We start from the raw sequence: 13587 nt of genomic DNA on the forward strand, positions 1-13587 counted from the left end.
TATTGTGGGATGGAATTCTCATGCCCAAGCTATAGAGCTGCTTCACAGTCACTACTGAAATCTCAGGACGGTGGAGGATTTTGTACCTGCTTTGCCACTGCTCCCCCACCATACACTGGGGTTTTGGCCAGCAGATACATATAGCTACTTGCCTCCTCCATCAGGCAGCACAGCCACCCGTAACTGCTCAAGCAGATTCACCTAACGAATGCATTTCTTAAGTACCATCAGCATGGTATCAGGCAAGGGAGCACCAGTGAACTGTTCTCTGAACTTCCCACACATTAGGACTCCCTCCACCAACACTACTATACTGGTTCTCTCCTTTTATGGGTGTTTCATGCATAGATCAGATTTTGGCCATAAATGTCCATTTTACCTGGAGTAGAGTCTTATTTGTGACTGAGATGAAAAGCTCCATATCACAAAACCAATCCTCAGTTATCTAGGCCTGCCTGACTACCCCTGTTCCAAACTGTAGGTAATCACAGACTTATCTGATAAAAGAAGAGAGTTAGACTAAAATGAATTCCAGATGCAAATCTTTTATTCACATTGGGAATGTACAGATGCAAACTTTCAGAGATTCAACTGCAGACAACAGATTCTGAATGTCAAACAGAAAAAAGTTATTTTCTGTATGATCAACAATACGCACTGCTAAACCATCAGACTGTACTGAGCAGCTAATGATATAGTAGCATCCTCATTAAAGCAGCTTTTTGAGCCAAATGTTTTGAGTGTTAGAAAGGGGTGGTGCAAAGGCAAATAGATTTTCATATAATCCAATATTGTGCATGCCTAGAAAACTGTTCAGTCTGAGCCGTTCAAAAGGGTGAATTCTATTGGATGGGTAAAACAAAAAATTAGCGAATATGAAGCACAAAGATCTTTTGTCAACCTAATCACCAGGCCAACAAGAAAAGAAGGTACTCTGTTGATTTTCTTTTATATCATGTAGAAACTTAAGCTCTTTCCTCCCTGACACTCCAAACACAAATTTTTCTAATTAAGAATACATTCTCTTTCAGGGTCTAGAAACAAATGGCAAATGTCTATGGCAAATGAACAGTAAATTACCAAAATTAGCAAGCAAACTGTTGGTAAGGCCTTAACAGCATCAGTGTATGCAACTGATGTCAGAGCATATCCTTTATTCTGATCTGTGGTGATACCGATGAGGTAGACATTATATTTCATACAGATTTTACCACAACTCAAGGCCAACTGAATTCAGATGCAAGTCTCATGCTAATGTTACATTTTTAATTCAATGCTGATTTGTTAATACTCTCAAAACTGGTCCAGATACCTGTACAAAAGTTTTTTTCCTATATGGAGACAGTTTGCTTTTAAAAAGCAGTCACAGATTACAATACATTTCTAAGAGTTGTGTGCTTGGACATATGATCAAGTTCTTAGATAAATAGTGGGAACTTAGTGTGGAAACCGCCCCTGCTTTGTTTACTTACAAGAAATATCACATTTTCCTCAGTTACTTTATAATAGGAAACATTTTACAGAAGGAAAATAAATCTATTCAGGTGTGGAGAATTCTAAAAGTATATGTGATGGCTGGAATTTTCAAAACATATCCTTTATACCAAAGAGCTGAATTGCTGAAGTTTGCTTTTCTGAAACACATTTTATACTTAGCATGCAGAACATGGCTTTTGTGGATAGAGAGAAGAAGTAGACTAAGTTGTTTAAGTGCTGCTAATAGCCTTTTCTGCTCTCCATCCCTCTCTTGGTTTAGAGTAGTCCCATGGTTGCCTGTTCTCAGTGTACCCATACAGTTTCCGCAGTGCCACACGGGCAGCTTCTTCCTCTGCAGCTAACACTGTTTCGCCAGGACCTTCAGCTATAAGCTTCTTATCGCTGGGAGAAAAAAAAAAATCACAATTTTCTCATTAAGACATTTACTTGAACACCACCATGCAAAGTTAATATATAAAATGAGTCCTCTAACCAGCATTTCATATTTATTGGAGGGAAAACATTTAGATTATGGTGGTCTTTTGGGCAACTGTACATGAGTGTATACTTGTTGATGGACACTCAAGTAAGAATTACACTGAATTCCTGAAGAAGTACAACTTGTGTTAATTCAGATTCACATTCCATTACCAATTGCCTGAACTATCCAATCTCTGTTAGAACTTTTAAAAAATATACAAGTACATCATCTTGATATGCCTCTCTTTTCCTGGTAAACAATCATTTTAAAGTGTCCTGTCTTGACACAGTTCAGCAATAGATTTATTCAAAAATAGTTCAATTAGCAGAGAAACAATCTTTATGGCTACATAAACGAGGCCATGATTTGGCCTTAAATACTCTAAAGTAACTCTTGTACTTCGAGAATTCTCTTGTCAATCCCACTTCCCTTTTGCATCCTCCTCCCATGGTACCCCTGAAGCATGGGACAGTTTCATTCTTTTCCAAAACTGTTCAACAACATCTGCAAGAACCCTATTAAAATTTGCACCTGCATCCAATGTACGGCATATGTCTATACTAGATTATAAACTCCTTGAGACGGGGACTGTCTCTTTATGCATTTGAAAGAGAAAAAAACATGTCAATCCTCAAACGTTTATGTAAGTCCATTGAATAAATTGCATCTTTCTTCTAAAATTATTTTTACATGGCATCTTTAACAAGGGCAACTTGTGAAAAACAGACCATTTCCTTCCTCCCTCCCTTCCCAAAAAACTGAAAGCCGTTTGACTTCGGATAAAAGTTTTACTAACCAGTACAATCCAACGAAGTACAGTGGAAGAACTGTACTGGCTCCTGACTGCCTAGTAAGTCTTGGTTCTGGAGCAGACATATTCCTCTTGGCCAGTTCCTCCACTAGCAAACCCATTGGGTTTGTAACATCCCAGATTTCAAAAAGGTCTTTTCCAATCAGCTGAGGAATTAAGAAGTCCTGAACAAAAACATTACAATTAACAGAAAGGAAGAGGAATGAATGCTCTGGTGCCTGGTGACACTGCCAACAAAAGTAATATAAGGGGGAAGGGAGGAGAGGAGAAGTTAATAGTAAGCTGTTAGCTTCGCTATGTGCAGTGCCTTTAAATTAAGTTTGATGAATTTTTATGGTACCAGAGTCTCCCATGCATTCTTATAGTGAAAGACAACACAGCTCAGCAGATCTGGTGCCAACCCATGTGCCAAAATACATACTCACGTAACTCCCTAGCTATAGTTCCTACAGAATACGCTGCTACCTCGGAATAACACGAATTCGGATATAACACGGTAAAGCAGTGCTCCGGGGGGCCAGGGCTGTGCACTCCGGTGGATCAAAGCAAGTTCAATAAAACACGGTTTCACCTATAACATGGTAAGATTTTTTGGCTCCCAAGGACAGCGTTATATTGAGGTAGAGGTGTACTTATGAACTAACCTGTAGGGATATTTTGCGTTTTCTAAATATACATGTCTGAAATAAATGGTACTTTGAGTGCTCTGTACTTGTGAGGCACTTTAGATTTTAATTCACTTTTAGCTGGGTCATGCCTTTATTCAGAATTACATTACGAAACCACCCAAAGCTAAAAATCACTGCTATATAAGGAATTCTAATTAAAGGGAGAACTGGGATCAGACCACCTGGAAAATAAAAGCCTTCACAAAATCCAGATTAAAATCACAAATATTGGAAGTGCTACTCAGGGCTTATAAAGGATGGTTGAGAACTACAATGAGACCTCTCACCATCTGAGACATTAAAATTGCTAGGACTTAACATTAAAATAGTCTTTACAAACTGTTTTGCAAAAAGATTAAAGACACTTCACTTTGTTTCTTTTCAAATATTTTCCTAAATAATAATATTAAGAAGGGGGGAAGGCTAGCTCAGTGGTTTAAGCATTGGTCTCCTAAACCCAGGGTTGTGAGCTCAATCCTTGAGGGGGCCACTTAGGGATCTGGAGCAAAAAATCAGTACTTGGTCCTGCTAGTGAGGGCAGGGGGTTGGACTTGATGACCTTTCAGGGTCCCTTCAAGCTCTATGAGATAGGTATATCTCCATATATTACATTATTTATTAAGGATAACTACAAAAAATTAATTCTTAACATGATTATGAGACCAGCAGGGCTTCCACTACCCTCCAATTAGCCTGCTACCTGTTGTCCTGTTCTGAAAGGTAGCACAAGCTGAAATTCCTAGGCAGCAACTAAATTAGCATATCTTGTAGCTCCAGTTCATCACTGGTGACAACGACAGCAGATGCTGTAGTATAGACAGGACTCGGGTGGTTTAGACAACAGTGGAAAAAAAACATGTTCAAGTCCTCTAAACACTGCAGCTTCTACCATTGCTACCACTGGAGAAACAGAACTGATGCTGAATCATGGATATAAAGCTAGCTAGTGTACCCAAGCCCTGGGCTTGACTCTGCCATTGATTTGCTGGTTGGCTTGGGCAAGGTCACATAATCTGTCCCTTTTATTTCCCCAATTATAAAATGGGAATACCACCACCTGCATTCCAGGGATGATGTGGGGATTAGCTACACAGTACTGAGTGCTTTGTAAGTGCTAACTAACTACAGAGTTCCGGTAGAAAATCCAATACAGAAATGTTGCATTATAAGATATTTTGAATGAAATTCGTGATCCCTTAAACAATGAGACAGAATTTTCTAAATAGTTGCTTTTTTCCTACAGACATATCTGAATGCTATGCAGCAGAAGTAACATGGTTTTGATTGTTTCATATTATGTCTCTTAGCTGACATTTCTCTGAGACAAAATAGAAGTAAGTAAATGGCATATACTGGAAGGATAGCAACTACTAAAATGACTTCCTTCTCACAATATATTTTAACAAGAAACCTTTTGATGTTCGATTCCAGAGAGAGACTTGTTAACAGATCTCTAAACTGATTTAACTTTCTATGTATAATGTTAAGAAATTGCAGAGTTTTTCTCGAACAGTTTCATGACTGTACTAACCATCAAATAACTGTTTAAAAAGTTATACTGTAGCCACTGATTCAGCCATAAAATAGCTAACAAACCAGGACAAAAGTAAACAGTGCTATTTAAATAAATAAGAAGTTGCTATTCCTTGAAAAGTAGGGGTTGGCTTAGGTAAAGTAGAATCATAGGACTGGAAGGGACCTCTAGGTTATCTAGTTCAGTCCCCTGCACCATGGCAGGGCTATGTATTATCTAGACCATCCCCAACAGGTGTTTGTCTATCCTGCTCTTAAAAATCTTCAATGATGGAGATTCCACAACCTCCGTAGGCAATTTATTCCAGTGCTTAAGTATCTGACAGTTAGGAAGTATTTCCTAATGTCCAACCTAAACAGCCCATGCTGTAATTTAAGCCCATTGCTTCTTTTCCTATCCTCAGAGGTTAAGGAGAACATTTTTTCTTCCTCCTCCTTCGAACAATCTTTTATGTACTTGAAAACTTATGTCCCCTCTCAGTCTTCTCTTCCCTAGACTAAACAAACTCTGTTTTTTCAATCTTCCTTCATAGGTCATCTTTTCTAGACCTTTAATTATTTTTGTTGTTCTTCCCTAGACTCTCCAATTTGTCTACATCTTTCCTGAAATGTGGTGCCCAGAACTGGACACAATATTCCAGCTGAAGGCCTAATCAGCGCAGAGTAAAATGGAAGAATTATTTCTCACGTCTTGCTTACAAAACTCCTGCTAATACATCCCAGAATGCTGTTTGCTTTTTTTGTAAGTGTTATTCTGTTGACTCATATTTAGCTTTTAATCCACTATGACCCCAGATCCCTTTCTGCAGTACTCTCTCCTAGGCAGTCATTTCCCATTTTGGATGTGCACAACAAATGGTTCCGTTCTTAAGTGAAGTATTTCTCCTAGCTCTTGCATATATTAGACCTGAATGTGGGAAATAAGTTTGTAGGGGGTCTGGCTTTTGCTGGCTGTGAGTGATAAGATACTATTTATTTTTATTTTTGGTCTTATAATTTGAGACTAGGATCCCTACAGCCTCAGAGAGGTGCCAAAGAAATAAAAATAATATCTGTAACTGGTAGTACTTACCCTGATAAATATCCCTGTTTTCTGAGGCCCACTGCTTTCAAACAATGCCCCTATTACAGCAAAGAAAGTCTGCTGCAGCACACTGGGTGGGACAGGAAATTCTGCACAAAGCGTTAAATCCTGTATGGCTAGGTTTCTGGCCACATAAGACACAAGTTCCTGGCTTGTAAGAAAATCAACGAGGGCTCGTATCCCTTCAGAGGGCATCTTTGGATAAGCATCTTCAAAGCACTGAGTGAGATAAGAGCGTGAAAGAGATAACCCTTGTTCAGAAAGTTTGTGATTATCCTGGAGATTGAGGGCAACCGCTTCTTTGTCTAGCCCAAGTTCTTGGCGTCTGGCCTCCTCACTTTTAATATAACAAGAATTAACAAATGCAGTTTTGAGGAGGTCCAAGGAAAAGGTTTCATGTAGTCGGTGGCTAAAAGCCTGTATCTCTGCATGGTAATCCCAGTTAGGCTTCTCTGAACTATAAACATACAAGAGAGAATGAACTCAAGAGTAAAACAGACCTTCCAGACAGGTAGTCATCTGTTCCACTAAACAGCTTACATATGAAACCATTTATTAAAAGGAAATGTAAAAATAAACAAAATATTTCAGACATTTTCAAGTAGGCTTATTGCTAGAGCCCTTCAAATCTGTGGATATCTGCATCCAGACAGTTTTTGCGGATTGGATGCTGATACAAATTTTGTATCCACGCAGGGCTCTACATATAGCATCTCAAAGGCTGGGAAGATGTCTGCAGCTCATAGCCTATGAGGCTGCGGTCCCTTAACCTGCCCTTATCCTTTCTTCAAAAGGCATGTCCCTGTGTGAACCCTTTTGACAGATGCCATGCAGGGCTGCCAGCACCTCCTCCCACCAGATCACATGCCCCCCAATATTATTATTATTTGTTGTTGGCATTACTATAGTCCCTAGGAGCCCTCGATCAGGATCCAGTTGTGCTAGGCCCTATACAAACACAGAAAAAAAGACAGTCACTGCCCCCACACAGCTAATAATTTAAGTATAAAATAAGAAATGATAAATAGAGAGGGGAGTAAAAGGAAACAATAAGACCATATATCTCAGCACCATAGGTCAGGGGAGGCCAAATCACTGCTTGAGAGCCAAATGCAGCTCTTTTACAGTTCAAGTGCAGCTCATGGAGCCCCCCACAACTTCCCATTCTCCATCTATCAGACGGGGGGGAGGGGCAGACTCAGGGCTTCTGCCCTGCAGCAGAGTGGTGGGACTAGGGCAGAGGTGGCCAAACTACAGCCCGCGGGTCACATCCAGCCCACAGGACCGTCCTGCCCGGCCTCCGAGCTCCTGCTATCCCACCTCCCTCACAGCCTCAACTTGCTTGCTCTGGAGCAATGCTCTGGGCGGCAGGGCTGTGAGCTCCTGGGACAGCGCAACTGCAGAGCCTGGCCTGACTCGTGCTCTGTGCTGCGTAGTGGACACCACAGCTGTAGCGCTGCCAGCCATCAGTGCTCCAGGCAGTGCGGTAAGGCAGCATGGGGGTGGGGGTGGGCGTTGGATAGAGGGCAGGGGAATTCGGTGGTCAGGGGGTAGAGATGTGGATAGGAGTCGGGGGGGGGAAACAGGGGTTGAAATAGGGGCAGGGGTCTGGAGGGGGCAGTCAGGAAGGAGAGGTGGTTGGATGGGGTGGCAAGGGGCAATCAGTGGGCAGGGAGAAGGGGCGGTTGGATGGGGCAGGGATCCTGGCATGGGGGGTCCATCAGGAATGCGAGGAGAGGTTGGATGGGGCAGCGGTGATCTGGGGGCAGTCAGGGGACAGGGAGTGGGGATGTGTGGATGGGACAGGGGTTCCAGGGGGGCCATTACGGAATGGGGAGATTGGAGGGGGCAGGAGTCCCCTGGGGGGGGAAGCGGAATAGGAAGTGGGGCCAGGCCACAACCCCCTCCCCATACCAGGCCTCCATACAATTTACAAAACCTGATGCAGCCCTCAAGCTAAAAAGTTCGCCCACCCTGGGCTAGGGAGCTTCTGCCCCATGGAGGGTGGGGGTTTCAGGCCTCAGACCCGGGGGCCCCCCCCTCCCATGCGGCGGACACGCAGAGCCTCGGCAGGCTACTCTTGCGTGATTGATGCACTGAGCAGGCGCGTGCCCCCCTCTTGAATTTCTGAAGACTGTTGTAGGCAGCTCAGAGTCAGTAAGTTTGGCCACCCCTGCCTCAGGCCAGAGTCTCAGCACTCTAAATATAGCCAAGTTTTGCGCTGGCATTATGCAAAAGGAGCCTGTGCGCCAGGATTTTGAACGAGGGGCCCGTGCACCTTGTCTGCACTAAAGCTGAGCTGCAGGGGGGTAGTGACAATAAACAACAATGTTGGTCTGGGCCAGGCGCCTCTGCGCCCTGTGCTGGTTCCCGATGGGCCGCGGGAGGCCCAGCAAGAGGAATGATGGTGATAAAGTCACGGTGCGGGGTGTGTGTGAAGGGAGGCAGAGACCCGGGACAGCCTAGCCTGGGCCTACCAATGCCCTTCCTCCACCTGCGCGCGGCCTCGGGGCCCAGGAGCGGGGGGAGGGGGCTGCCATGGCTGGGGCGACCAGCGCAGACGGGGAGAGGAAGAACGGAGCAATCGGGACCGAGGCAGGGGAAGGAGCGGGATCCTCAGAGGGGGATGGGGGCCCCCAGCACAGGGCCGGGGGGACCCAACCCGGGAGCGCTGGACCCGGCTCTTACCGGCGGGTAACGGGCGCCCGCAGCCGCTCCTGCTCCAGGTAGGCGCGGAGCCAGAGCTTCTTGTTCCGGCGCTGCTGATGCTGGAGGGAGAGCGCGGCCCGCCCGGCCCCGCCGGCAGCGGCCAGGAGGCGACGAGGCGCCCGCAGTAGCAGCCCAGTCGCCATAGCTGCTCGACGCGGACTGGGAACAGGAAGGAGTCGCCATGAGAGCAGCCGCGGGAAACAGTCCTCGGCCCTTCAGTTCCGGGGAGAAACGTTCCGGGCGCGCCTTAGCGCATGACCCCTCAGAGACAGGGCGGCTCTGGGGACTTCAACTCCCAGCAGGCGCCGCTCTAGCCACAGCCTTCCCCCCCCGCCTGCTGCATGCCGGGAGCTGTAGTGCTCTGGGCCCACCTCCCCCTGCAAGGGCGCTTGGGCCAGCCTGTGCACGGGCTGGGACAACGCCCTAGGCCACGGTAGCCCGATGCAGGGCCAGGGTCACCTATAGCCAGGGGAAGAGGAGAGACCTGCCCCTTTACATTAACCTCTTCTGGCCACTGCCCTGTCTAACAGTTGCTTAGCTTAGGGCATATGCGCCTGGGTGCCAGTTTAGGGTTGCCAACCTTCCAAGATTGTCCTACAATCTTCAGGAATTGAAGATTGTCGTGTGATGAAACTTCCAAGAATATGTCCAACCGTAATTGGCAACTCAGACCAGAAAGCTGCAGCGCAGCCTCATCCCAGCACACATCAGTCTTGCAATTGCTGCATTAATGAAAACAGCAGCACAGCACCCAGCTAACACTTCTCAGGAGCTCTAAGGCACTCACTGCTGTCCTAGATCAGCATCCTACACTACCAGTGAGGGCTGCACTCTCATCCCACCCTCTCTCAGCTGATCATACACATTTTAAGATTAAAGACTGGTGGGAGAGGCCAGGCTGTTTAAATAACTAAAAATAAACACACTAGCCAATTGCTTGTAGCACAGTGTGGATAAAACTCAAAGGGTGTGCATGAGTAGGGTGTTGATAAATATATAACATTCAACAAAATAGGATACCTGCTTCCAACCACAAGTTACTGAGAGCTAAGGTATTTTGCCTTTAATACAGACCCCTACAGATTTTCTTCCGCTTCTAAAATTTCCTTTTAGAAAATTCTTTGCCTTTTAAAGTTAAAGTTAAAGATAATTGATTTAAAATTTAAGAACTAAAAAGCACGTGCTGAATCTCAGTAAGTTTCCAAATTGGATGTTATGAATAGCAAATTCAATAAACTTCTGTTTCTACCTATGAGAGAGGTAGATGAGATATATATGAAGACACTCAACATCTCTCGTTTTACATAATGAAACGAATAAGTAAATGTGGGACAGTGATTCTGGAAATGATGACTGGCTAGAGGAAGTGAAGAGGAAGCATATTTAGCATTTTGAAGGAAGAATACATTTTTGTCTGAAAATACAGGATTCCTGCACATTTGAATGAAACAGCGTTTAAGAATTCCCAAGATAAGACCAGTAATGAAAACCTTTTAAAAACGTACATTAAATTTGTGTTGGTTTGACAGATTTATTAAATACACTACATTGGTACCTTATATTTCATAATCTTTAGATCACTTACAGACAGACTCGCTTAAAAATGTCTTTTATAGAAAAACATCTGCAAAATTAAAGCTAAAATATGAAAATACATATTACACACTGGATAATCTGCTGAATCATGTTAGCAAAGAATGCCTTTCATTCAATCTGTACATGTGCATAAACAAGGGATATATTCACGAACTAAGGTTGCTGGGGTTTTTTTGTTTTGTTTTGTTTTGAAATCTGGCACACTGCTGTAACTAGTTTGGCTAAAGGAAAACTAGTGCAATAATGTTTAACCATAAAATTACTGCATCTAACAAGAGAACAATAAAAAAAACTTCATACTTGTATTATGTACTTTGTTTACAGAGACTTTCTTTTCCAAATCCATTCTCTTCCTACCACAAGAGAGACAATGATTATTTCTGCAGATCACCATCCTTACAAAGCAGAAAAGCAAATTCCTTTCCAAAATGAGTCTATCTATATTTACATTGAGACATGCAAAGGGACAATACTGTAAGTATGTGAGTACAAACTGATAAAAATAAATATTACTGAGCAACAGAATGTCCCTTTAACACTGTAACTCTACAGCCTTTTTCTGTGGCAGAAGTTCTCAGTGCATGGATTATAAAACAGCATACCATTTAGAGAGAAAAATTTTTGCAAATTGTTTCTATTTCCAGCTATTAAATCTTTTGGAGACCTGTGTCTAGCGCCGAAACCACAGCCAACTATTGAGTAGCCAGAAAGCTACAGTGATTGAGTACATGATCATTTCTCTTTTAGTGCGCTCTTTGTTTTCTTCTTCCAGAAGCTGTAGACGGCGATTAAGTTTGATTATCTAAAAAAAGAGAAAGTCTGCTTTAGTGTCTGGTATAAGACTGCTAGATTCTCTAAAGAATATATAAAAAAGTATGTAGAATGCATTATTCTTAAAGATTAGATTGCACAACCTCACTGTTTAGGAGGTTCATTGACTGAGGACAAAATTTTCCAAATTTTCTGTTCAGTTCTTTATTAGGGAAATAACTTGCATTGATCTTGTAGAAAGCTGGGTCCCCCTCCTTTTAACTGTTACATAGTCATGCTATATTTAACTCTTTTCTTCTTTCCTCATCAATCAGTCAATCCTTCAAGACCACTATACACCATACTTGTTATTCTTCTATGAATTCCTTTGTGTTTGCCAACATCCCTCTGACACTGAGATGCCCAGAATAATAGAGTATTGTAGGTGCAGTTGCGCCAGTGAATACGGAGATGACCAATTACCACAGATGTGATGTCAGAGATATTCTGCCTTTGCAAATTATAGTGAAATCACATATCTAACCTGTTTTCCCATTTTCAGCTCTAAATCTTTTTCTTTATGTCACCAGCAAGCATATTTTAAATACCTGTCTTCTTAAGGAAGCAGCATCCACAACTGACATGTCATCTGGAGTTCCCTCAAGTGTTGTGTCCAAGTTTGAAAGACCGTACCTATCAGAGGGGGGAAAAAGTTGAGATGCGCTACATGTTCAGTGAAGAGTAACTGGTACAGTATTTGATGTTTTCTGTAAGAAACAGGAATTTTCAGAAAAAAAGCTCTTTTCCAACTTTTAAAAAAGCATCTGATGCTTTAGGCCCTAATTCAAGAAAACACTTAGACAGGGGCTCATGTCCCATTTACTTTAATATTTGCATGTGCTTAAGTGCTTGGCTGAATTGGTGCTTGGCTGAACTGGGGTTTTAATGCTTTCCAGGACTAAGTGTTTTGTAGATGCTCCACAAAAAGAGCTGGGGGAAGTAATCTTTATTGTGGCTTGGACCGTACGGTAAATCTCTCAGAATTGCTTGATTTAATATTGAAACCTGCAAAGAGCTTGAGCCAAAACCTCAAAAATATAGTTGAGGCATTTAACAGATCTGATAGATCAGATATGGTCAGATATTGAAATTCTACATGAAGGCACAACAAATAAATACAATATTCAAACTAAATGTTTATTTTAACAAAAAAATAAACCTGAGAATGTGTATTAGCTTAGAACAGGGGATCTCAAACTTCACTGCACCACAACCCCCTTCTGAGAAAAAAAATTATTACATGACCCCAGGAAGGGGGACCAAAGCCTGAGCCTGCCAAAGCCTGGCTGCCCCGGGCTGGGGTGTCAAAACTGAAGCCCATGGGCTTCAGCCCCAGACAAGGGCCCTGTATCCTAAGCGCTGCCATCCAGGGCTGAAGCACAGTTTGAGAACTGCTGGCTTAGAAACTTTGCAAACAAAGAAAAGCCGCTATCCCTGAGGTCATAATCCAACAAAGAGCCTTCTAGAGAAGAGTTCAGAAATAAATCATTTTTATATAATTCTGAAGAAGCTGGAAGAGAAGAGGGTATTTTACCCCAGGGAGCTAAGAATAATCTCCCCCAAACTGACATCTGTTGAGGCTGGAGCTCCTGATACTCTTAGCTCTCAGCCAGAGACTGGGAAGCTATTAAAGCCCTTGCCAATGAGTTCTGAATCACTGCCGCTGAATTTCATAAACCCTTAGGGTACAGCTACACTGCACACTTCTTGCAGCAGCGTTTAGAGTACATATGCTACATGCCTCCCTAGTATGAATATAAAGAACAGGATAGATGATGAGGCACTGCTTACACAAGTGAAGACTTGCCTGAACACTGTGGGTGTGTACTCTACCAGGCTTTCTACATGCTCAAGCAGTACCATCTCCATCTGAATTGCTATTTTTAGCAGTGTAGAGTCCCACTGCCGCCCTGCTGCCAGAGCAGAAAGAGAGCTCTTCACCGCCACAATCTTTGCTGCCTCTCCCCTGACAGAGTTTTTCACTGATGTAGCTACACACCAGAGCGTGAATGCAGCGTGTAGCTACATGTACCTAACTGCCGTCAGTGGCATGCAGTATAGACGTACCCTTTGGAAAATAAGTTAGTTTCCAGGCCACTTCCTGGACAGTCTGCCCAATATGGTGATTATTTTATGCTTTAAAAGAAGGACAAAGTGCACTAATTTAACTCCAGTGCAGATTTAGCTAATTAACTATACATTAAACAAGAAGGGTTTCTATCCAAATTAACCTTGATCAAAGCACATTTATTAGAGGCTGGCGTGGTGCTGACAGTTCCAGAAACCTGATAAATGAATGTGCTTTGACCATCAAAGTCTACCTCTTAATCGGATTTTCTTACAGCAAATAAGAGTTACAAGTAATCTCAGGTACTATACCTTCATCTGAGTGTCTGACTTTTTTTTTTTTTAAACTTTA

General features: G+C 43.0%; 2 protein-coding genes across 6 annotated transcripts in view; both read right to left on the reverse strand.

The window, feature by feature from the left end:
* Positions 1-525: 525 nt before the first annotated feature.
* On the reverse strand, positions 526-8953 carry MRPL44 (mitochondrial ribosomal protein L44). The gene is made up of 4 exons (XM_030575523.1): positions 8742-8953; positions 6042-6510; positions 2754-2932; positions 526-1878 (listed from the first exon to the last, which is right to left on the reverse strand). The coding sequence occupies exons 1-4, from the start codon at positions 8903-8905 to the stop codon at positions 1707-1709; spliced, it is 984 nt and encodes a 327-aa protein (XP_030431383.1). The 5' UTR covers positions 8906-8953; the 3' UTR covers positions 526-1706.
* A 1315-nt stretch (positions 8954-10268) lies between these two features.
* The window catches only part of MFF (mitochondrial fission factor), a 33563-nt gene continuing 30244 nt past the window's right edge, over positions 10269-13587 (reverse strand). For all 5 annotated transcript variants that reach the window (XM_030574741.1, XM_030574743.1, XM_030574745.1 and 2 more), the window contains 2 exons: positions 11717-11801; positions 10269-11160 (listed from right to left, as the gene is read on the reverse strand). In XM_030574741.1, the coding sequence (XP_030430601.1) occupies positions 11029-11160; positions 11717-11801 (217 nt within the window). In that variant the 3' untranslated portion in view covers positions 10269-11028. The remainder of the gene's footprint in view (positions 11161-11716; positions 11802-13587) is intronic.

Source organism: Gopherus evgoodei, chromosome 9 (assembly GCF_007399415.2).
Source record: "Gopherus evgoodei ecotype Sinaloan lineage chromosome 9, rGopEvg1_v1.p, whole genome shotgun sequence".
Taxonomy (NCBI): domain Eukaryota; kingdom Metazoa; phylum Chordata; order Testudines; family Testudinidae; genus Gopherus; species Gopherus evgoodei.

Excerpts from the sequence above, each read along its gene's own strand:
- MRPL44 (XM_030575523.1), bottom strand. The coding sequence starts at position 8,905 with ATGGCGACTGGGCTGCTACTGCGGGCGCCTCGTCGCCTCCTGGCCGCT. Across the intron at positions 6,511-8,741 it reads CGGGCGCCCGTTACCCGCCG|TTCAGAGAAGCCTAACTGGG; the intron begins GTAAGAGCCGGG and ends GTATGTTTATAG. Across the intron at positions 1,879-2,753 it reads TACTTCGTTGGATTGTACTG|CGATAAGAAGCTTATAGCTG; the intron begins GTTAGTAAAACT and ends TTTTTCTCCCAG.